Genomic DNA, 22,887 nt, shown 5'->3' with positions numbered 1-22,887 from the left:
TGGGTGGGTGAATGTGAGCAAAGTTAGTTAGCAAAGATAATTGTGCAGAGATGGCGCTTTGCCGTGGCTGTTGAATTTGTAAACGTTAACATGACAAGGTGGAGCCCAGGGTACCTTGAGCATCAGCTAATGTGACCTGCTGTGTACTGTGCCCTGGATCAGTCTCTGATGTTTCTAGTTGGATAATCAGCTTCTGACTACCAACTTAAGGTATTGGTTTGCGTTAGATCACCTGCCATGTGCTACTTACCTGTCTGTTCTCTGGTATTCTTAGAAGTTGATTGACATTCACCTGAGTGATAATATCATTAATGTCCAGAGAGTGTTAAAAATCACATGTAATTTACTAGCTCACACTTCCATCCTGAAGTTGAATGGTAGTCACTAGGTTTTCATGTTTTCACATGGATTCTTATTTATTTATTTATTTATTTATTTAATTTTATTTTTGGCTGCGGTGGGTCTTTGTTGCTGCACGCGGGCTTTCTCTAGTTGCGGCGAGCGGGGGCTACTCTTTGTTGTGGTGCACAGGCTTCTCATTGCAGTGGCTTCTCTTGTTGCAGAGCACAGGCTCTAGGCGCATGGGCTTCAGTAGTTGTGTTGCGTGGGTTCAGTAGTTGTGGCCCACGGGCTCTAGAGCGCAGGCTCAGTAGTTGTGGCGCATGGCTTAGTAGCTCCACGGCATGTGGGATCTTCCTGGACCAGGGGTCGAACCCGTGTCCCCTGCATTGGCAGGCGAATTCTTAACCACTGCACCACCAGGGAAGTCCTCACATGGATTCTAGTGATATTTATATGAATTAGATAATAAAGGACAATGTAATATATTTACTCACATATTGTTTTCTAGTCAGAGATAAAGGAAATTTTAATAGTGCCACACCAAAAAAAGAAGGAAGAAAAAAATCTAGTTTTAATTGTATCTAATAGTTTACTTCTCACATATAAAAAATTTTAATGTGAATTTTAACCTTTGTTGTGGAATATAACGTATGTAGATGGCATAGAACAAAAAGATATATAACGTATGAATGGTTTAAGGTGAACGCCTTTATAACCAGCACCCTGGTTAAGAAATAAAGTTTTATCAGTTGCTTGCCCTCTTAAAAGGAATCACCGTCTTGACTTGAATGGTATCACTGCCTTGCTTTTCTTTATAGTTTTATCATCCAAATGGTTATACTTAAATATATTATGGTTTAGTATTTGTCTTTTTTTACTTACTGTCTCTTCAGCATTTTTAAAGCTACAAGTTGCCCCTCCATCTCTCTTTTTCTCCTCGCACTTTAAAGGAAATGGGTTTTGTTGACCTGTAGAGTTTGCTACAGTCTTGAATTTTACTGATGCCATCTCCATGGTGCCCATTATGTTCTTTTTTCTTTTGTATTTACAGTAAATTGGTAGCTGGGTCTAGAAGCTTGGCTGTATTTGGATTTTGTTCTTTGGCAAGCTCACTGCATAGGTGGCACTGTGTTCTACCCGCAGGCACATAAGCCTGCTTGTTGCCATTTGTGCTGTAGCAGCCATCATTGCTCAATGCCTAGATCCGTTAATTTAACAAAGGTTCCAAGATGGTGATATTTTAATTTTGTCATTCCTTCTTCTGTATTTACTAGTTAGAACATTTCTGTAAAGAGAAACTTCTCTGGGAAATGGGGCATGACCAGAAAGGGGGCCGCCTCATTCTCTGTCACTCAACGCATGATTGCAGGGAGGCTGGTGCTAAACCATTCATAGATGACCTGCTTGTTGGTCAGGGTTTCATACGGAGCAGAGCAGCTTCCTTGCTGAGATCTATTGGAAGTCAGCCCTCAACCCACACGCACAAAAAGAAACTTCCTCTCAGCTCTTTTGCTTACCCCGTGGTACGGTTTGTATAAAGGTAACTGTTCAAAACGAGAAGTTGGTTTCCTGTCATCTTCTAAAGTGACCAATTACTATTTCTTTAATATTATTTTGCATGCATAGGTTTTTAAAAAAATTTATTTATTTGGTTGTGTCGCGTCTTAGTTGTGGCAGGCAGGCTCCTTAGTTGCAGCTCACAGGCTCCATAGTTGAGGCTCGAGGGCTCCTGTGGCTCGCCGGCTCCTTAGTTGCGGCACATGGGCTCCATAGTTGTGGCATGCGGGCTCCTTAATTGCAGCTTGTGGGCTCCTTAGTTGCGGCTCTCTGGCTTCCTTAGTTTTGTGGCATGAGAACTCTTAGTTGCAGCATGCATGTGGGATCTAGTTCCCGGACCAGGGATCGAACCCGGGACCCTGCATTGGGAGCACAAAGTCTTAACCACTGCGCCACCAGGGAAGTCCCTGCAGAGATTTAAATATATTTAATGTGTTTCAAAACATTGCAGTTATCCTTTTTGATACTACTCACATTGTCCCACCTTTGACTAAAGAGAACCTCTCCAAGTTGACTCCTGAGCCTAGTAGTCTTTGACAGCTTCCAGGCCACCTCCTGTAGGAGATGTTCTAGGCTCATCTTGTACATTTCCTGCCCCAGATCTGGAGTCAGCCATTTCTCTAAGAAACCTTGATTTCTTTTTGTGAGAAATGAAATTTTAGTCTGGGTGCTAGAAATGCTCTTTGCTACTGACTGGTTAGTTATTCTTTTTAGACCTTTTTAGTGGATAGAGCTAGGAAATATAAATTACCTTTTGGAGATTTCCTAAGAATCCGCCTGCCAATGCAGGGGACATGGGTTCGAGCCCTGGTCTGGGAAGATCCCACATGCCGCGGAGCAGCTAAGCCTGTGCACCACAACTACTGAGCCTGCGCTCTATAGCCCGCGAGCCACGACTACTGAAGCCCGCGCAACTAGAGCCTGTGCTCCCCAACAAGAGAAGCCACCACAGTGAGAAGCCCGCGCACTGCAACAAAGAGTAGCCCCTGCTCACTGCAAATAGAGAAAGCCCGCGCACTGCAACTAGAGAAAGCCCGCGCACAGCAACGAAGACCCAATGCAGCCAAAAATAAACAAATAAATTTATTTTTAAAAATTACCTTGTGATTTGTATACTATATTGATAAATTGGAATTGTAAGTATAATTATAAATATATTGGAATTATAATTCCAATTAAAATTCAGGTCTAAGGGGTTTTTACTTAACCTCTTCTATCTAACATTTGTTTTTCTTTCTTCTACAACAAGAATTCTGGTTCTCCAGGACACCAGGAATAACAAAACTAGAATATTAATAACTCATTTGCTTTCTCTCACATACCCCACACAGTATCAATCCTATACCAATAATATGTTCTCTCTTCATGTTTTAAAATAGTTATATTCTCTGTTGTCAGAGCATATAACCATTATATGTTATGGTCTTGTTTTTACATTCATTTTGTGTTACAATTAATAACTTAATTCTGTAATAAATATATATTTAATGCTCACCACCAGTCCTTGTATCAGTGCCCCTTTAGTCAATTTGGTTGTCTGAAGTTGCTTTTATAGTAGATTTCCCAGAAAACACTTGTGGAAAGGATTTCTTCATTCTTGCGTTGTGGCCTTTATATGTCAATGTTAATTTGGTTTAGTTAGTTTGGGTATAAAATCATTGGCTCACATTTTCCTATTTTGTGTATCTTAAATGCATAATTCATTTTCTTAGAATTTGAAGACAATCTTTCCATATAAGTTACTTGGTTTCTTTTCCTTGATGCTCATAATCTATTTTCCTTTTTCTTTAGAGTCCAGAAATTTTACCAGAATATGTCTTGGTGTTTGTCTTTCTGGGCAGTTTTCTCAGATGATGTGCCCTTCCAAACCTTTTTTATTTTCAGAGTGTTTTCTTGAATTGGTTTTTAATATTCATTCTGTTCCCTTGCTTTTGTTTCCTGGTATGCACATGATGGATTTTCCTTGTCTGACTTCTTTAACTGTCAACGTTTTCTCAAGTTCTTTTTATCACTTTCTTCATTTCTTTATGATTTAAAAAGTTTTTCTCCTCTTTCACCTTTACGCTGTTTTTAATATTTATTTTTAAAATTATTTTTCATTTATATCTAATTCCTTTTATATTCTAGCCCTCATTTCTGAATTTTTCTAATTATATTAAACATTTTTCTTATCTTTTATTATTAATGCCTTTCTTTATCTTTTATGAAATAATAGGTTATAGTTTTCATTTGTTTTGTGGATATGTTTTTTGTGCTTTTGTTATGTGTAGGAATGTGATTTTGCTCTTTTTTCTTTTAATAATTTATTTTTAAAATTTATTTAATTTATTTTTGGCTGCATAGGGTCTTCGTTGCTGCGTGCAGGCTTTCTCTAGTTGTGGAGAGTGGAGGCTACTCTTCATTGTGGTGTGTGGTCTTCTCATTGCCGTGGCTTCTCTTTTTTTTTTTTTTTTTTGCTGTACACGGGCCTCTCACTGTTGTGGCTTCTCCCGTTGCGGAGCACAAGCTCCGGACGCGCAGGCTCAGCGGCCATGGCTCACGGGCCCAGCCGCTCCGCGTCATGTGGGATCTTCCCAGACCGGGGCACGAACCCATGTCCCCTGCATTAGCAGGCGGACTCTTAACCACTGTGCCACCAGGGAAGCCCCCGTGGCTTCTCTTGTTGCGGAGCACGGGCTCTAGGCGCATGGGCTTCAGTAGTTGCGGCGCGTGGGCCCAGTAGTTGTGGCTCGTGGGCTTTAGAGCCTAGGCTCAGTAGTTGTAGCACATGGGCCTAATTGCTCCACAGAATGTGGGATCTTCCCAGACTAGGGCTTGGACCCGTGTCCCCTGCATCGGCAGGCGGATTCTTAACCCCTGTACCACCACGGAAGCCCTCTTTGAATAATTTTTGTGTGGTATTTGATCATGATATTTTTCTGTTCATTTTTACATGAAATTAGTTTTCCTGGAGGAGTCCAGTTCAGGAATCCTGACTCTAGAGCTCCCTCTTCTGTTGTTTTTGTGAAGTGCTAAAAAATATGGCAGCTTATTTAATTCTCCTCCCTTGCTTTTATCTGGGTCTTTTCTCTTTTCTTCTTTTCTTTTCTCTCGTTCCCAGCCCCATATTCCCCTCTCCTCCCCTCCCCTCTTTTTTTTTGTAATAAATTTATTTACTTACTTACTTATTTATTATTTTTGGCTGCGTTGGGTCTTTGTTGCTGCATGCAGGTTTTCTCTAGTTGCGGTGAGCGGGGGCTACTCTTCGTTGTGGTGCGTGGGCTTCTCATTATGGTGGCTTCTCTTGTTGCAGAGCACAGGCTCTAGGCACGGAAGCTTCAGTAGTTGTGGCTCGTGGGCTCTAGAGGGCAGGCTCAGTGGTTGTGGTGCATGGGCTTAGTTGCTCCGCTGCATGTGGGATCTTCCCAGACCAGGGCTTGAACTCGTGTCCCCTGCATTGGCAGGTGGATTCTTAACCACTGCGCCACCAGGGAAGCCCCATAATGTATATGTTTAATACTGTAAATGTCCTTCTAAGTTTTGCTTTACTGCATGCTACAAATTTTATTACCTTTCTGTTATTGATTTCTACCTTAATTGTATTAATGTTGGGGAACTTGGTCTTTATGAAATAGTCTTTGACGTTTTCAAGACTTACCTTATGGCCCATTGTGGGACGATTAATATCTCAACTATTATTTGATTTACATTTGACAAGAAATATTAAATCTTTGAGTCTTGTTTCTTTTTTCATTTCAGGTCTTGGTATGGTGACTCCTGTGAATGACCTTAGAGGATCTGATTCTATTGCCTATGACAAAGGGGAGAAGTTATTGCGGTGTAAACTGGCAGCGTTTTACCGACTAGCAGATCTCTTTGGATGGTCTCAGCTTATCTACAATCACATCACAGTGAGTATTAAATGGGGTAGTAACTGAATGATAAGTGGAGTAGTATGTGTCTGGCACCACCTGTTTTCATTTAGGGGGAGAGGGAATCTGGCTGAGCTGAAGTAAATCTTGGAACACCTTCCTTCTGATTGCTGACTGCAGAGTATAATAATCTGAGAATTAGCCAGTTTGAATTAAAAATTATGAGAACAGTAGTTCTTTAAAACTCCTTTCTTGCTTGCTCACCTAATAAATGAGTGTTTACCAAATTATAGGCAGTTCCTAAAGTTCTTTTTATGCCTAAAAAATCAAGAATGAAGATGTTTTCTTTCCTACTTGGACCAAAGCCTTCTATCTCTCATATTTATTTCTTCAGATATTCCAGTTTTAGCCATTTTTCAACATTATCAGGACCTCTAGTTTCTTCAATTCATTCTTTTTTTTTTTTAATTTGTTTTTGGCTGCATTGGGTCTTCGTTGCTGCGCTCAGGGTTTCCCTAGTTGCAGCGAGCAGGGGCTACTCTTGGTTGCAGTGTGCATGCTTCTCATTGCGGTGGCTTCCCTTGTTGAGCACAGGCTCTAGGGCACGTGGGCTTCAGTAGTTGTGGCGCACAGGCTCAGTAGTTGTGGCTCAAGGGCTCTAGAGCGCAGGCTCAGTAGTTGTGGCTCGTGGGCTCTAGAGCACAGGCTCATTAGTCGTGGCACACGGGTTTAGTTGCTCTGCAGCATGTGGGATATTCCCGGACCAGGGCTCAAACCTGTGTCCCCTGCATTGGAAGGAGGATTCTTAACCACTGCGCCACCAGGGAAGCCCCTTATTGGATATTTTAAATTATTAATATAGTGTGTGCTTATTGTGGCAAGCGTCCCTTACACAGACGTTGAAAGAAGAAATCATAATCCTGTGAATACTCTTGTCCCCCTTGAGATATCCAGCATTAACAGACATTTAAATCGTTTTACCCTTTTCTCCATACTCAACACACTCAGTACACACAGTACTTAATACACATGTGTAGGTGTTTTTTACTTGTGGACTCATAACCAGCAGTGCTTAGTTCAGCTTCATTCATTTTTTTTTTTTAAGTATTTATTTATTTGTTTTGGCTGTGAAAGGATCTTAGTTGCTGGATGTGGGCTTCTTAGTTGCGGCAGGCATGCTTTTAGTTGTGGCATGCATGCAGGATCTAGTTCCCTGACCAGGGATTGAACACGGGCCCCCTGCATTGGGCGCACGGAGTCTTACCCAGTGGACCACCAGGGAGGTTCCCAGCTCCATTCTTGACTCCAAGGAATGCTCTTTGATGGTAGTCTGAAGCCCACCTTTGTGACTAGTGCACTGTGCTTCTGGGACGTGGTAGGGATCTTTGCCAGATATACCGAGTTACCCTCCCCTCTTTTCTCCACATTGCCGCTAAAGTGAACCTTTCAAAACGCAGACCTGACCCTGTTGTATCTATGCTGTCTTGCCTGTGGAATGTCACTTCCACCCTAGAACACCTGCTTTATTTCCCCCACAGCAGTTACCATCATCCATACTGTACGTTTGTTCGTCGTCCACATCAGCTCCATGAAAGGAGCCTCCGGCTGTGTCCTGGGAAGAATTCCTGTGCTGGGCACAGAGGAGGCGCCTTTTGATATTTGGTCAGTGGATCCAGTTAGCCTCCCACAAGAGCTGGCTCTCTTCCTTGTGCCTGCGTGGAAATTGCTGGCCTCTGTGGCTAATTATACTTGACAGAACGTCTATGTAGATTTTTTTTTTAAATAAGTTTATTTATTTATTTTTGGCTGCATTGGGTCTTCGTTTCTGTGTGAGGGCTTTCTCTAGTTGCGGCGAGCGGGGGCCACTCTTTATCGCGGTGCGCGGGCCTCTCACTATCTCGGCCTCTCTTGTTGCGGAGCACAGGCTCCAGATGCGCAGGCTCAGTAGTTGTGGCTCATGGACCCAGTTGCTCCGCGGCACGTGGGATCTTCCCAGACCAGGGCTCGAACCCATGTCCCGTGCATTGGCAGGCAGATTCTCAACCACTGCGCCACCAGGGAAGCCCCTGTGTAGAGATTTAATGCTAAATGGTTGCCTAAAAATTAGTTCCATGAAAATATTACATCGCTAAGAGGAAATGTAATCCTTGGCTTAATGCCAGCCTTACATTCTCTGGGGATTTTAAAAGCTGTTTACTACTAGTCCTATTATGAATGCTATTTAAATAAGTTTGAATTGCTTAAATTGATCATTTTTTTCCCCCTTTAATTATTTAGGACTTGGCAGAATTAAAACATTAGTTAGGGGCTTCCCTGGTGGCGCAGTGGTTGAGAGTCCGCCTGCCGATGCAGGGGACACGGGTTCGTACCCCGGTTCGGGAAGATCCCACATGCTGCGGAACGGCTGGGCCCGTGAGCCATGGCCGCTGAGCCTGCGCGTCCGGAGCCTGTGCTCTGCAACGGGGGAGGCCACAACAGTGAGAGGCCTGTGTTCTGCAAAAAAAAAATTAAACATTAGTTAGGTGTTTACTTTTCTGTAAGTGATCTCTTTGGGACTTAACACTGAATAAAAAAGAAATTCAAGTTACAAAACATATTTCTTATATCTTGTGAACTAGAGAATCTTTGAGGAAGAAAGTTTTTGTTTTTTTAACTATTTATAGCATCCATATTTTGGTTTCACAGTCTAGGCATTATCATATATAGATTTAACAGAAAAGAAATATTAATAGTATCAGTGCAGCCAAAAAGTGCCAACAGGTCATCGTGCCCTTTCTTTGAAGGAGGGCAATAGGGATTTTCTGCTAAAGGGATTTAAAAGTGCTAACAGGTGTTAGAGGATTGGAGATGATTGTCTGAATTAATCTCTGTCTTAAGATTGCATTGGATTTAGAGAAGCTTTTGAGCGGGGGTGTCAAAAGACAGGATAGCCCAGTTGGCACATGAGGTGGGCTTCCTCTCTTGGTGGCTCTTAGCCAATGGCAGGGTCTTTCCATCCCTAAATGCCTCTGGGTGTCAGTGGAATGCTAGGTTCACCTCCATTCTGGATTCCAAGGAATGCTAACCCTCCGAGGTGGTGGGCTCCAGAGGTGGCAGCGGGTCCACAGTGACTGTGTTCTGAGGACATGATAGGGATCTCTGCCAGAGATAGTGAGTCGGGTGTATTGTGTTTTCGGTGAATGACGTTAGCGCTCATTCCTTGTGCACAGAGAAGGGGCATTACATGTGGGAAGACTCGCAGTTAGACCAGTGCTACGCCATCAGGGACTAGAAAACTTACTTTGAAATGTCCTCTCTTTTTTCAGTCTACATCAGTATTTAGCACTTTCTCCTTTTTGTTTCAGATTCTGAAGATTGTATATTTTAAGCTTTTCCATTATAATATGTAGATCTGTTAAGCTCACTCTTGGAAATATATGTTAAAGAAAGAAGTCAAAGAAGAAAACATGATGTATAAATATATTTATTATAGCATTATCTGTAATAATAAAAAAATTTGAGTCTTAATATCCATCAGTAGGTGGGAAATGGCTCAGTTATTCAACATCAGCTTGAGGGAATGTTACATATTATGAAAAATAATTGATAAAGACCATCTGAAACCATGGAAAATAATTATTATAAAAGAGAAAATATAAAATGTATACTGTTTATAGCTATATGAATTATGTGTGTATATATATATATACACATAGACAAAGAAAAAAGTGAGTAAAACTGGCTATGTAGTATTTTTTTAATGTGGGACCTCATAGCATGAGCGTGCTTCTAAAACTTATGTGGAGGAAAAAAGGCCTAGAATAGATAACTCCTGAAGAACTAGGTAAGGAGATATTTTTTCCTATCAAGTGTCAAACTTATAAAGTGATGGTAACTAAAATAGTGTGCTTTGGGGAAAGGCAGAAACAGATAAACCAGTGGGACAGAGCCCAGAACTAGATCTTTATGTACTGAAATCAGATATACAGGGACTTCACTGGTGGTCCAGTGGTTAAGACTCCACGGTTCCAGTTCAGGGGGCCTGAGTTCAGTTTCTGGTCAGGGAACTAGATCCCGCATGCTGCAGTGGAGATCCTGCATGCCTCAACTAAGACCCGGTGCACCCAAATAAATAAATAAATATTAAAAAAAAAAAAAGAAATCAGATATACAAAAGAGTCTGCATTGCAGATCATCAAGGGAAGAATGATGGACCAGGCTGTAATTGGTGCTGGCACAATTAGATTGAAAAATCAGAATTGGAAAATTGTATTGGATTCTTACCTTATACTGTATAGAGTCACAAAGCAATTCCAATGAATTAAGCATTGAGTGTGAAAGATAATACTTAAAAAATTTTAGGATCTGTATAAGTGAAAATCACTTACCTTTAACCTCTGACTTAAGGAAAGTTGTCTTAAGACACAAAAGCACTTATCATAAAAGAAAAGATGAATAAATCATTTGACTACATTAAAGTAAACAAATTTCTCATCATTAAAAGACACCATAAAGAGAGTGAAAATAAAAGCTTACAACCTAGAAGATTTTGCCTCACGGTTAGCCAACAAGAAATTAGTATCCAGAATAGATGAAGAACTATCAGTAAGCAACCAGTATAAAATGGACAAAAGACAAGGCAATTTACAGGAATTTCACAGAAGGGGAAATGAGACTGGCTTATAAAAATATGAAGTGTTGCTCAACTCAGTTGTAACTGGGAAATTATAAAGTCACGATGGAATACCATTTCACAGACATCAGATTTTAATTTTTAGGAAAGATGGTTGTAGAAGCACAGAACTATCATATACTACTAGCAGGAGTGTACATTTAATTAGGCCCTTTGGAAAATAATTGGCTTCACCTCCTACTTTGTTACCCTGGAGAAACTTGTACCATGTACACTAGGAGACAGGTATAAGAATGTTCATAGCATTGTTTTTAATGGCAAAATGAAAACCACGTCCATTGACAGAAGGTGGATACATAAATTGTATATTCATCCAATAGGCACTATACAGCAATGAGGATGAATAAATTATTGCCATGTTGTATATCATCTGCAGGAATCTCAGAAACAGTGTTGAGGAAAAAAAGTCACCGAAAAATACAGTATGATTGCAATTACATGAAGTTCACAAACAGATAAAAATTAAGCAATGTATTGCTTAGGGATGAATATATATAAAGTAAAACTGTAAGGAAAAGAAAGAAAATGCTTAACACATAACTCAGGATAGTGATTACTTATGGGATATGGGGAGAAAGAAACAGCTTCAGAAATATTAGATTTATTTTGTTTCTGAAGCTGGTTGAAAGGTACATGGACATTTGATTTATTATTTTACTTAAGTTGTACGTATACCTGCTAAATACTTTTTTACATGCATGTTTCAAAATAAAAACTTTTAAAATAAGCAAAAATATCTGACTTGGGACTTCCCTTGTGGCACAGTGGTTAAGAATCTGCCTGCCAGTGCAGGGAACACTGGTTCGATCCCTGGTCTGGGAAGATCCCACATGCCACAGAGCAGCTAAGCCCATGCACCACAACTACTGAGCCTGTGCTCTAAGAGCCTGTGAGCCACAACTATTGAGCCCGCGTGCCACAGCTACTGAGCCTGCGCTCTAAGAGCCTATGCGCCGCAACTACTGAGGCCCGTGCACTCTAGGACCCATATGCCGCAACTACTGAGCCTGCGTGCTGCAGTAGCTGAAATCCGCGCACCTAGAGCCCATGCTCTGCAAAAAGAGAAGCCACTGCAATGAGAAGCCCGCGCACCACAACAAAGAGTAGCTCCCGCTCGCCGCAACTGGAGAAAGCCCACGTGCTGCAACGAAGACCCAGCGCAGCCAAAAAAATAAATAAATAAAATTAAAAATATCTGACGTTTAATTTTTCCCTGTTTCCAACCTTATTTTTCTTCATCCCAGCCAATAAATACACAGTAATTCCTTGTTTAAGTTTTGTTTTGACCCAGTTTGGGAATTGGGGAATTTGCATACTTTTGATTTAGATAGTTAGAAAGATCAACATCTATTATAAAATAAAAGAACTGACTTCAGCCTTAAAAAACCTGGCTAACTTAAAATTAATGGGAAAATATTTGGGGGAAAGGCCCAAAATTATGGAAAGGCCCAAATATTTCTGGCCCCTCGGTAGTGAAAGTGTGGAGTCCTAACCACTGGACTGCCAGGGAATTCCCAGCATTTTTGAAACAACTAAAAAGGAGTAGAGACCTAGTAGTAGAGATTTATAGAGAATGGATATTGTAGAGATGGCTTTCCTACCACCATTAATAATATTGCAGTAGTGTAATAGTTAAGAGATGCCATCTATTGAAAGCTTTATTGTGAGCACAAGCCCCTTTCATCCCCACTTCATGGGTGAGGAGGCCAGGAGCCCAGGGTCCCCAGAGCAACATAGACAGTTCTGGGTTCTAACTCAGGTCTTACATGACTGTGGGTCCGCATTCTAGTGTGCTGAGGAAATCCAGTGAGTTTCGTGTGAAGGTGACATGGAGGAGATGGGATAGTTTCAGATGTCCCAGGACTAAACTACAGTTTAGGGCAGAGGTAGACCTCGTTCTGTGTTGCACACCACAGACAGATTTCTGTTCAGTGTAAGAGAGAGTGTTTAATGATTAGGCCTCTCCAGCTTCTGTTTGTTTACTGCTGTACCCTAGCCTCCAGGTGCAGAAGGCCACCGGGACTATTTGCTGAATGAAGGAACGAGGCCGGCCGTGTGAGGGCATCACTGCACTGTCCAAGCAGACACCCCTCCGCCCCGTGTGTGTTTCTTTTGGGCCACTATAGAAGTCACTGTGCTGGTTAGGAAGTTGGACTAAACAGCATAAGGCCTTTTCAACAAACATTGAATTCCACCTACCTGACCCTAGTTAGAATTCTTAGCCCAGTAGTAAATGTGTTCCATCCTAATAGCTTTGGGAAGTCTTTTGAGTCTATCCCCAAATCATTACATTGATAAAAATTAGACTAAATTTTTGTGAGGGCAGGACTCCCCCCGACCCCGCACTACATGACTAGCATCTAGCACATATCCATCATATGTGACAAATCTGTATTGTTGAAAGAAAACTATATTGTGGAAGGAAGAAAGATACCAGGGGAGTAAGGATGTGATGTGTAGAGACTTTTGGTCAGGCAGAAAGGAAGAATGCTCTCTTATTTGTGATTTTTATGATTGTTCACTATCCTATAGGTTTTGAGTACTTAAAAAAAAAACAAAACATTTTGACTTTTAAAAAGTAAGGTTTGGTTTTCATTATTACACCCTTGAGGAGTGTCACCTTTTTGCACGTGATACTGGCTTGGTAGCCACCAGAAGGTTTTTTCTTTATAAAGTTAATTATCATGAATGTGACCAAGATGCACTTCATGTACCCAGTAAGTTACTACAACATAATAACAGAAAGCTTTCAGTACCCCTTAGCTTTGTGATAGGCACTGTATTTAAGTGAGACCCTATGTAGCTCAGTTAATGCTCACAAAAAAACCGTGAGTCTGTGGACTGAAAGAGATGCAAATAATTTCAATAGGATTTTTGAGCTAACTCAGTAATTCTCCACACAGACCAGAGTGAGCTCCGAGCAGGAACACTTCCTCGTTGTACCTTTTGGACTTCTCTACAGTGAAGTGACTGCATCCAGTTTGGTAAGAATGTCCTTCTCTTCTTGGGCATCAAGTATATGTAGGTCATGTTAGGTAATTAAATACTGTCTAATCTCGTTAGACATGTAAAACCCAAGAAAGAGGAAAAACTCTATGTTTTGTGTGATTAACTCAGGGAAAAACTTTTATAATTAGTTATAAACACTTTAAACTTTGGTTTAAGTAATTTCTAGTTAGGATAACATGAAATCCTCTTGATATTTAAGATTTTGCTTTCTTATTTCAGGTTAAAGTCAGTCTACAAGGAGAGGCAGTGGACCGTGGAAGTACTAATCTAGGGGTAAATCAGGCTGGCTTCACGTTACACTCTGCCATTTACGCTGCACGCCCAGACGCGAAGTGCGTTGTGCACGTTCACACCCCAGCAGGGGCCGCGGTGAGTGCGCTGCCCTGGTAGAGACTTCAAGTTTAAAGCCGTTCAGTGAGCGGCACTTCACGTTTCCTCCAAATTGCCCTCTCCTGTTGCACCAAGTCAACAAACCTCATTTTGTTGGATTAGAAAAATCTTTTTTCCTCACTACATTTGACTTTCTTAAAAGAATATATTTTAAGGGGTCCATTTACTATCTGATTTTGAAAAACATGTAATAAGTCTGAAAATGTTGTAAGACTCAACGATTAGAAAAATCAGTGTTGAAGAGGGGAGTGAGATTTCAGCGTATGGGAGACTGGGAAGTGCAGAATGACAACAGTGAATTGAGACTCCTTGGTTGAGAAGAGAAGTGGGAAGAGGAGGGAGGGTGAAGTGAGGTGGTAAGTGGGGGACGCTGGGCTCAGGCAAGGGTTTGTGGGATGCAGGAGACTTGAACCTGCTTGACGGTCTGAGGGGAAGGCGCCAGGCCTGTGATGGAGAGGTTGAGGCTGAGAGACACACCGGCCAGCCTCCACAGATGATCCGCCTGGATTTAGCGAAACCCAGGCTGGATTGTGACTGGGGAGAGTAATACCGGGGAAGGGAGTTCCCTGGTGGTCCAGTGGTTAGGGCTTGGCGCTTTCACTGCCCTGGCCCGGGTTCAGTCCCTGGTTGGGGAACTAAGGTCCCCTCAAGCCGTGTGGCGCAGCCAAAAAATAAAAAAAGAAGGGGGACGAGGGCACAGACGCTGCAGACTCTTAGGAGACGTGGCCGTTGAGCCCCGAGCTTGCCAGGAGCCTGCCCCATTCTGATCGCCAAGCCTGGACCCTGCTGGTGCACACAGGCCACCTGACCAAGCCTCGGACCCCTCAGTATGTATGAAAGTGTACTTTCTGGTTGTTGGCACAGTCATGTGAAAGCGAAGCACTCAAGAACTGTCTAGAATTGTCTTTTTTATCACCAGTTTTATACTTTAATGACTTCCTGGGCTTATTTGTTTGACAGATGACCTCATTGATTAAGTAATACTGAATTTCACTCTGTCTTGATGTTTTAATATCATAGATCTTGGGTTGTTGGGATGAATGTTGGATCTGGTTTGTTTGTTTTACTTTGAAGATATGGTTCTTGATGTCAGCATCAGTTTTATTAGTTATATCATTCTCCAAATGATGTAATTTTTTCTTAAAAGAATGCATGCTCTTCCAACCCCAAAAAATCCATGCCAAAAAAAAAAAGAAAAATCCATGCATTTTAAAGAACCATTAGAGGTACCTTTGAGACTGTGGTTATCACAAATAGCATGTAATTTGTTTTAAAAATTATCAAAGTAACTTTACTTTGTAAGGAAATAACTTCTTATAGAAAGGCTGATATTGTGAAAGGAATTAAATATGGTACTGCCTTTTTTGTGGTATTGTCTTTTTAGATTAACTTTTCTGTAAGAAATTGTTACACTTACATATGTATTATTTAAATCTTTGGGGCCTGTTAGTCTAGGTAGAAGACCTTTAAAATTAGCATATTCTAAAGTCAGTTTGGGAAAGTTAAGGAAATTAAAGGGCTATATGGACACTTTGATTTTTCACTTAAATAAATGTAGAGAATTTATACAGTATAATATCCTAAATCTTTATAAATCTCCTTTTATCTGACTTTCAGGTGTTCCTATCTCACCTACAACCTAAGATGAAAAGTACACAAAACCTTAAAGCTCTTCAGAAACCCCTCTTTGCAATGTTGTGACTCATTCAGAGGAAGCCATTGTCTCTCCTTGCAGTAGATCCAGGACTCACCTTATTAAATCTGAGCTCACTTGGTGTTTACAGTCAGTGTGGGAGAAATCCAGAAATATGTGGAATTTCTTTTGAGGCCTTCCGTGACAGTGGTAGCTTTGATTTTTAAAAATAGATTGGTGGTGAGCCCCAGAAGTAAGGTTTATCTTAAATTCATGGGTTCATTCATTTCTGAAAGGAGAACAGAGTAAAATATGTTCCCCCCATTACGTTTTTGAGGAAAGCATTTGCCGTGTCGTCAGTGGAGCTCCTGATTCGTCTTCGTTGATGGTGCTGCTTGTTCTCTAGGTCTCTGCGATGAAATGTGGCCTCTTGCCAATCTCCCCAGAGGCACTTTCCCTTGGAGAAGTGGCTTATCATGATTATCACGGGATTCTGGTTGATGAGGAAGAAAAAGTTTTAATTCAGAAAAATTTGGGGCCTAAAAGCAAGGTCAGTAGGCATCTAATCTGGTATTTAAATTACAGAGGAAAGAAGAAAAACGTTATCTGTCTTCTTGCCTAGGTCCATAGAGCTTTCCTGTTTCCTCCCTTTAGGTTCTTATTCTCCGGAATCACGGGCTTGTATCCGTTGGAGAGAGTGTTGAGGAGGCCTTCTATTACATCCATAACCTTGTGGTTGCATGTGAGATCCAGGTAGGTGGTGGCCGTTCCGTTTGGTCTATAGTATACTTAGGTGTTTGTGGGGTTCCCATAGATTTTCTTTTTTTTTTTTTTTGCGGTACGCGGGCCTCTCACTGCTGTGGCCTCTCCCGTTGCGGAGCACAGGCTCCGGACGCGCAGGCTCAGCGGCCATGGCTCACAGGCCCAGCCGCTCCGCGGCATGCGGGATCCTCCCGGACCGGGGCACGAACCCGTGTCCCCTGCATCGGCAGGCGGACTCTCAACCACTGCGCCACCAGGGAAGCCCTCCCATAGATTTTTGATACTTGTTTTGCAGCAGTGAGTCTGTGAGCGATTTCTTTGCTAAAGATGAGCTCATGGATTTGGAAGATGACCAGGGAAAATGCCATTTCACTGATTTAAGTTGGCAAATGATTATTGGGCTTTTCATTTCTAACTTTTAATTTTTCAAATACATAAGTCACTGCCATTGATGGAGTACTAGCATATGCCAGCCCTGCTATCAGGTGCTTTATTTATGTTACTACATGTCATTTCATTTGAACTCCACACACTCTTTTTGAAAAAGTGGGTGCAGGGAGTAGAGATGTGCCCACAGTCTCACAGCAGTGGGCTCTGCTTATGCTGAGTCTGCTCGGCCCCTATGTGCGTTCCTCACTGTCACTCTGGCTTGTGTCTGTGTGGTGATGCAGCCCCCAGTCCCCTTCATATGGCCTTGGGAGGGCTTTGTCTTCCCTTTTGTCCTTCTAGTATGAGTGCCCAATATTTTTTCATGCTAAAGAAAACCTTCTGAAGATTACCTTGTGATTTGTCTATCAGTGTCTGTCTCACATTTTTTATTCTTATAATGATTTGGTTTCTTTTGAAACCTACATTTCTGTTGAAGTGATCTCTCATGGGCATCTGACCCCGTTGATCAGCAAGGAACTCCAACTGTAGTGTTTGCTTGTTTTGGAAAAGGTTCGAACTCTGGCCAGTGCGGGAGGGCCAGACAATTTAGTCCTCCTGGATCCTGGGAAGTACAAGGCCAAATCCCGTTCCCCCGGGTCCCCGGCAGGGGAGGGCAGCGGATCGCCTCCCAAGTGGCAGATTGGTGAGCAGGAGTTTGAAGCGCTCATGCGGATGCTGGATAATCTGGTAAGAATGTTGCCACCACTTGATGATACAGCGCTCATCCCAGCAGCCAAATGTTAGTGTTTTCATAGTGAGTGAAATAGTATTGTGAAATTGCTGTCTTCATGCATTCATTCATCAGAATGCTTTCACTCTCAAGTCATGAAGAAGCACCAGGGCAATTTAACTTCTAAGCTAAACTACGATGGAATATACAGGTGAGGGTTTCTTGTCTCCTTTTGTTTTTTAAAGGTAATCTTGTTTGGACTGTGTGGGGTCAGGAGCACAGAGAATGCTCTGCTCTGCTGGATGAGTAACTCCTCGAGTAGCAGGGTCAGCCCTGTACCCGTCATCCCGCAAGCAAGCTGTCGAGGGGACTTTCTAAATCAGTCAGCCGAGTGTCTTGTTTTTGTTTTAACAGTAAATTCTAGGTATTCGGGGCCTGACTGCTGTGTTCCACACACTTTGCTGCCAATTTATTGCGTGGGAGACCCTCTGCTGCTTCCTGCGGGGACGTGGAGCCCAACGTGGTACAGGAGCATGGCTGCGGGGCTTTTAGCATAATAAGAACGTTCTAATAGTACATGGCAGGATGTGGTCTGTTAGGTGGCTGCAGTGAGGGATGTCATCCTTTTGCAAGGATCAGGGAGGAAATTTATGTAGAGGGTGGCACTTGAGAAGGACCTCAAAGAAGAGGTAGAAGCATGGCAGGCTGAGTTGGGGGAAGGAAAGCATCCGTAGCAGAGGTGAGGGCACGGCTGGAGACATGGCAGCACGACAGGGTCATGTCTTTTAGGTCCATCTCTGATCTCGCCAAGTTCTCTAAATATTCACAACAAGGCACTTAGGGTCAGAGCAATCACATTAAAAGACAAATGACTCTGTGATGGGGCCCTTTTCCTGCTGCAGTGTCATACCTCTTCAATAGGATTCAAGAGAGTCTCCTACTGCCACATGATGTTAGGTGCTGGAGGAAAAAAAGACCTGTCGTGGGCATGTGGGACAGAGAAGACACTGGAAGGGCATGTTGCCAGCTTCACATTAAGAAAGTCGCCACAATTGGACCAGGTCACGGGTGGGATGGGTGGCTTCAGGAAGATCTTGGAAGAAAAAGAATTCATGGATCTGATTCAGGGTATGCTAAGTGTCCTCAGAGGGTTCTTCTCACTGAAATTCTTTGGACTTAGGAGAATGTTCATTGCTGGAAAGGGAGAGCTGGGAGTTAACTGCCTAGAAGTGATGGTCACAGGAGTAGATTTGATCAGTGGGGGAGGGGTGAACCTCCCATAACTTCTGCATTCATTTGCTCAGTAAGTGGGTTGCATTAACTGACCACCTAGTCTTGAGCCTGTAGCCGTGACCAGGACACAGTTCCTGCCCTCAGGGAGTTCATGGCCTAGTCAGGGAAGTGGACAAACAAGTCCCGGATGCCGTCCGGCACCTGTGACGTGTGCACTGACGGAGCACGAAGGCAGCTGCAGGGCGGAGGGGGCGCGTGAGCCGGGACTGCTTCCAGAGAAGCAGCCAAGAGGAAGAAAGCCCACCGAGACGCTGAAAGAGGCAGGCCAGGACAGTGCAGTCTCAGGGAGGTCACACCCGGAGAAGGTTTGAGAGTGGGTGGTGATCGCTCAGGCATCTGTATCCAGAGTCCGATACCCCAAGGGGCCCGGCAAGGTGAGGAACGCTGGGGTGACCCAGGCTTACTGGCCCTTCTTCTGTCCTCTTAGCAAATACTTCGACGTTCACTGCGCTTATACCTAAAAGGCGGGGAGCGGGAGGGAGGAATAAAAATCAGGAACACCAGCCTGCCACATCTTGTGCACTCAGTACATTCTGGAAGGTGGAGAGAGAGAGAATTAAAATTAGTGACTCCAGTTTGATAGGGGAGGAATATAAAGGATGAAAGATTAATAAGCAAGATGACAGGAAGGGTGTTTTATTCAGTGCGCTTAACATGCACAGGTTATTTCTGACATTAGAAGGCTGTGTGGTTTATAAGAAGTAAAGTTGGATGGCGGTCACTGATGCTAGTCCCTGTTTTAATTTAACATTCTGATCAACTGTATGTGTTTGCTAATAATTGAGTAGGGTAGAGAATAGTTGAGGGTTCTCACACTATAAGGAGTAGGTCATATAAAGTCCATGAACATTTCTGACATAGAAAGTCAGAAGAAATGCTAGTTTGTTTCCCGATCAGGATATCATTCCAGCTTCTCAAAGAAGGGATGAATCCATATTTTTAACTATAAGCCATATAGGAGGTCTGAGGGCTGAGTATTGCTTCTGATTTTGGTTTGGCATTTAAAGGAGAAGAATAAAGAAAAAGCCCATCCCCCCTCAGAATAAAATTTTGTGATGTCCTGGATGGTTTATTCTGAAGTCATGAAGATTACTCAAGATTCCCAGCTCTCTCAGCAAGAGCACACTTCAGTTAATAAGAACTGTATTTTTCTGAAGATAGTCTTTATAGCTGAGTGGTTATCTTTTATTATTCTTCAGCAAAGCATGTTCATAAATGGAGAAGTTGCCAGTGCAGACATTTACCTGTCTTCCTGAGGGTAGTTACGAAACAAGAGTAAACAAAACAACAACCAACTCCATTCAGGGGTTATTACCACCCTTTTTTGAATGTATTAAGGGAATGATTGGTAATAAAGGTGGTGACCCCCCATAGAGGGCAATCACCCAGAGGGGGAGAACTCCCGAATTGAGAGGAATGCTTCTACAGTACTTGGCAAGTAGAGCGCCGCCACTGACTCATCCTACGTGACTAGCCCTGTGTAATCCTTTCAAATCTTAATTCTCTTGTCATTCATTGTGAAGCTGCCATAAGTGACCTGGTCGAGGTATGAAACTATGGGTCAGGAGTCCAGGCACAGCTGAGCTTGGTCCTTGGCTTAGGGTCTCACAAGGCTGCAGTCAGGGTGTTGGCCTGGGCTGGGTTCTCATCAGAAGGCTCTACTGGTGGAGGATCCAATTCCAAACTCCTCACATCATGGGCAGAATTCATGTCCTTACAGCTCAGGAGTCATGGCAGCTTGCTTCTTCAGAGCCAGCGATGGGCAGAGAGACTTTCTCAAGACGGGTGCTACACTCTTATGTAACATATCCCATCACCTTTGCCCAGTGCTGCTGGTTTGAAGCAGGTCGCTGGTTCCCCTCACACTGCAGGGGAAGGGCTTTACAGGAGGTGGGGGCCTTTGGGGGGCCACTGTAATGTCTGTCCGTCACAGCTTCTGAATGCTCAGCTCTGGAGAGGAAGGATGAGTGAGACATCATCCTTGCCTTGGAGATGCTGTCTGTGGGCTATTAGCACGCAGGTGGATCAGCACGGTGGGCTCAGTGCCATTACAGAGGCGGGAATTAGTCGGGCAGGTGTTTTAAAGCACAGCAAATGGTCGTGAAACAGGGTTGAAGGTTAATGCAGATATTGTTATGTTCAGAAGTAAAGTAATTTCTCCAGGTACCAGTTGTCATGAGGTGTACTTGTTTGGTCTTCCTGAAAGATTTTCACTGTGACTTAACAGGTTAAAAAAAAATGTTAAGTAGGCTGATTAATATAACTTATACTATAACCAGCAGCAAGTAAACCCTGGTCTTTTAAATTTTAACTTTTTGTTGATATATATATATATACACATATACATATATATATATGTATATGAATAGGAGAGAGTACCTGTTTAAGTGTTCAGTTTATTTTTAAAAACTGAACACACTGTGTAACCAGCACCCATATCAGAAAACAATACCAGCACCTCAGAACCTCGTATCCCCCTTTGAGTCTCTTACCCCATCCCAAGGGTGACTGCTATGCATCCTTCTAACAGCAAAGATTGGTTTTGCCTCTTTTTTACTTTTTATAAATGGAATCATACAGTATATTCTCTCACATTTGGTTTCTTTCACTCAATACCGTATTTGTGAAGATTCACCCACATTTTGTCCTAGTAATATTCTCATTGCCGTGTCATGCTCTGCTATGTGAATACACCACCGTTCATCCATTCTACTGTTGATGGACTTCGGGTTTTTCTACTTGGGGCTTTGGGAATAGTGCCGCTGTTAGCATTTTCATACCTGTCTTTTGGTGAACATATTTGCGTTTCTCCTGGGCGTGCATGTACATAGGGTGTGCATATAGTCAGCTTTTGTAGATATTTCCACACGATTTTCCAAAGTGAAACTCTTGTTTTCAGATCTGAAATATTGACTGTGTCTCTCTCTCTGGCCCCTAGGGTTACAGAACTGGCTACCCTTATCGATACCCTGCTCTGAGAGAGAAATCTAAAAAATACAGCGACGTGGAGGTTCCTGCCAGTGTCACAGGTTACCCCTTTGCGAGTGACGGTGATTCGGGCACTTGCTCTCCTCTCAGACACAGTTTTCAGAAGCAGCAACGAGAGAAGACAAGATGGCTGAACTCTGGCCGGGGTGACGATGCTTCTGAGGAAGGGCAGAACGGAAGCAGTCCCAAGTCGAAGACTAAGGTGTGGACGAACATTACACACGATCACGTGAAACCCTTGCTGCAGTCTCTCTCGTCCGGTGTCTGCGTGCCAAGCTGTATTACCAACTGCTTGGTCTGTGCCTACTTACTGTTCATAGTTAGATGATGTAGAGCACGTCTGGCAGCTGGGGCTTCGGAGGCTTTGGGAACCTGGCCCTCTGACCCGGGGCTAGGCGAGCGTTCCCCAGTAACCTTCCTTAGCCTGAACCCAGACCCACTTTCGCATCAGATATAATTCAAGTAATACTGTCTGCTTGAAACTGCTTAAGATATGTTGTTCCTCTGCAGTCATTCCAGCATTACCTAACTCCGTACACAGCAAAAATGCTACATAACTTACATGGATTAACCTAAAAGTAGGAGCTGTCATTCAGTTCAAATTGTATTTGAAGACTCTTTAATACTTCAGGACAAAAAGATGGGTGAAGCATAACCTCTTACTTTAATGTCGTAAACTCAGCTGTTTCATTAAGTCACTAACTTAAGTCTGTTCTTTAAAGTCTTAGTGTTTTCTTAAGCAGTTTTCCCTCGTGGCTCGTGGGCATCTTCTTAGCTGACCCTCGTCCTTTCTCGTTAGCCTCCTCCCCTGTTTGCTGTCCCAAAGCCTCCGAACGCTCTCAGCCAGCTACTTTCTGCATGGACTGTTGCATGTGAGTAGACGGCCATAGTGGAGAGTCTTCTGACTCCTGCTGGGTGTGGCATGACCCAAGTGCAGCCAGGCTATCCGCAGGCACCAGCGACAGGCGCTGAGGCGAGCTTCGTGTCAGGAGTAACGCTGCCCTGAACGCTACTTTGCCGTCTGGTGCTCAGACGTCCCTGGGCAGCGCTAGACCTGGACAGGCCACTGGCCCCTGCATCAGAGTAGGAGAGGCCCTCAGTGGAGCCTCTTGTGAAGAGACGGAGGCTGGGACGCACGTGTCTCTGCATGATTAGTTCCATAGGAGTTGAGGAGAGATCAGCCTAGTTGTGCTGAAACAGGACACCAAGTAAGCAAAGCGGGCCTTCCTGTTTCCCTTGTAACAGTGCTTTTGCTTTATAGATTTATTTAAAAGAAATAAGTTCTGTCTTC

General features: G+C 43.0%; 1 protein-coding gene across 11 annotated transcripts in view; it reads left to right on the top strand.

Annotated features, from left to right (window-relative positions):
* Nucleotides 1-22,887, top strand: part of ADD1 (adducin 1) — a 75,102-nt gene that overhangs the window by 38,034 nt on the left and 14,181 nt on the right. For 5 of the 11 annotated variants that reach the window (XM_027103862.1, XM_027103863.1, XM_027103870.1 and 2 more), the window contains 7 exons: nt 5,638-5,789; nt 13,326-13,406; nt 13,651-13,800; nt 15,861-16,004; nt 16,109-16,207; nt 17,156-17,332; nt 21,547-21,891. In XM_027103862.1, coding sequence (XP_026959663.1) covers nt 5,638-5,789; nt 13,326-13,406; nt 13,651-13,800; nt 15,861-16,004; nt 16,109-16,207; nt 17,156-17,332; nt 21,547-21,891 — 1,148 coding nt within the window. The remainder of the gene's footprint in view (nt 1-5,637; nt 5,790-13,325; nt 13,407-13,650; nt 13,801-15,860; nt 16,005-16,108; nt 16,208-17,155; nt 17,333-21,546; nt 21,892-22,887) is intronic. The other 6 variants (XM_027103867.1, XM_027103865.1, XM_027103872.1 and 3 more) reach the window with 3 other exon arrangements.

This window comes from Aethalodelphis obliquidens, unplaced genomic scaffold, assembly GCF_003676395.1.
Source record: "Aethalodelphis obliquidens isolate GAN/ISIS:26980383/991018 unplaced genomic scaffold, ASM367639v1 scaffold6, whole genome shotgun sequence".
Taxonomy (NCBI): Eukaryota; Metazoa; Chordata; class Mammalia; order Artiodactyla; family Delphinidae; genus Aethalodelphis; species Aethalodelphis obliquidens.
This window is presented reverse-complemented; position numbering and strand designations above follow the sequence as displayed.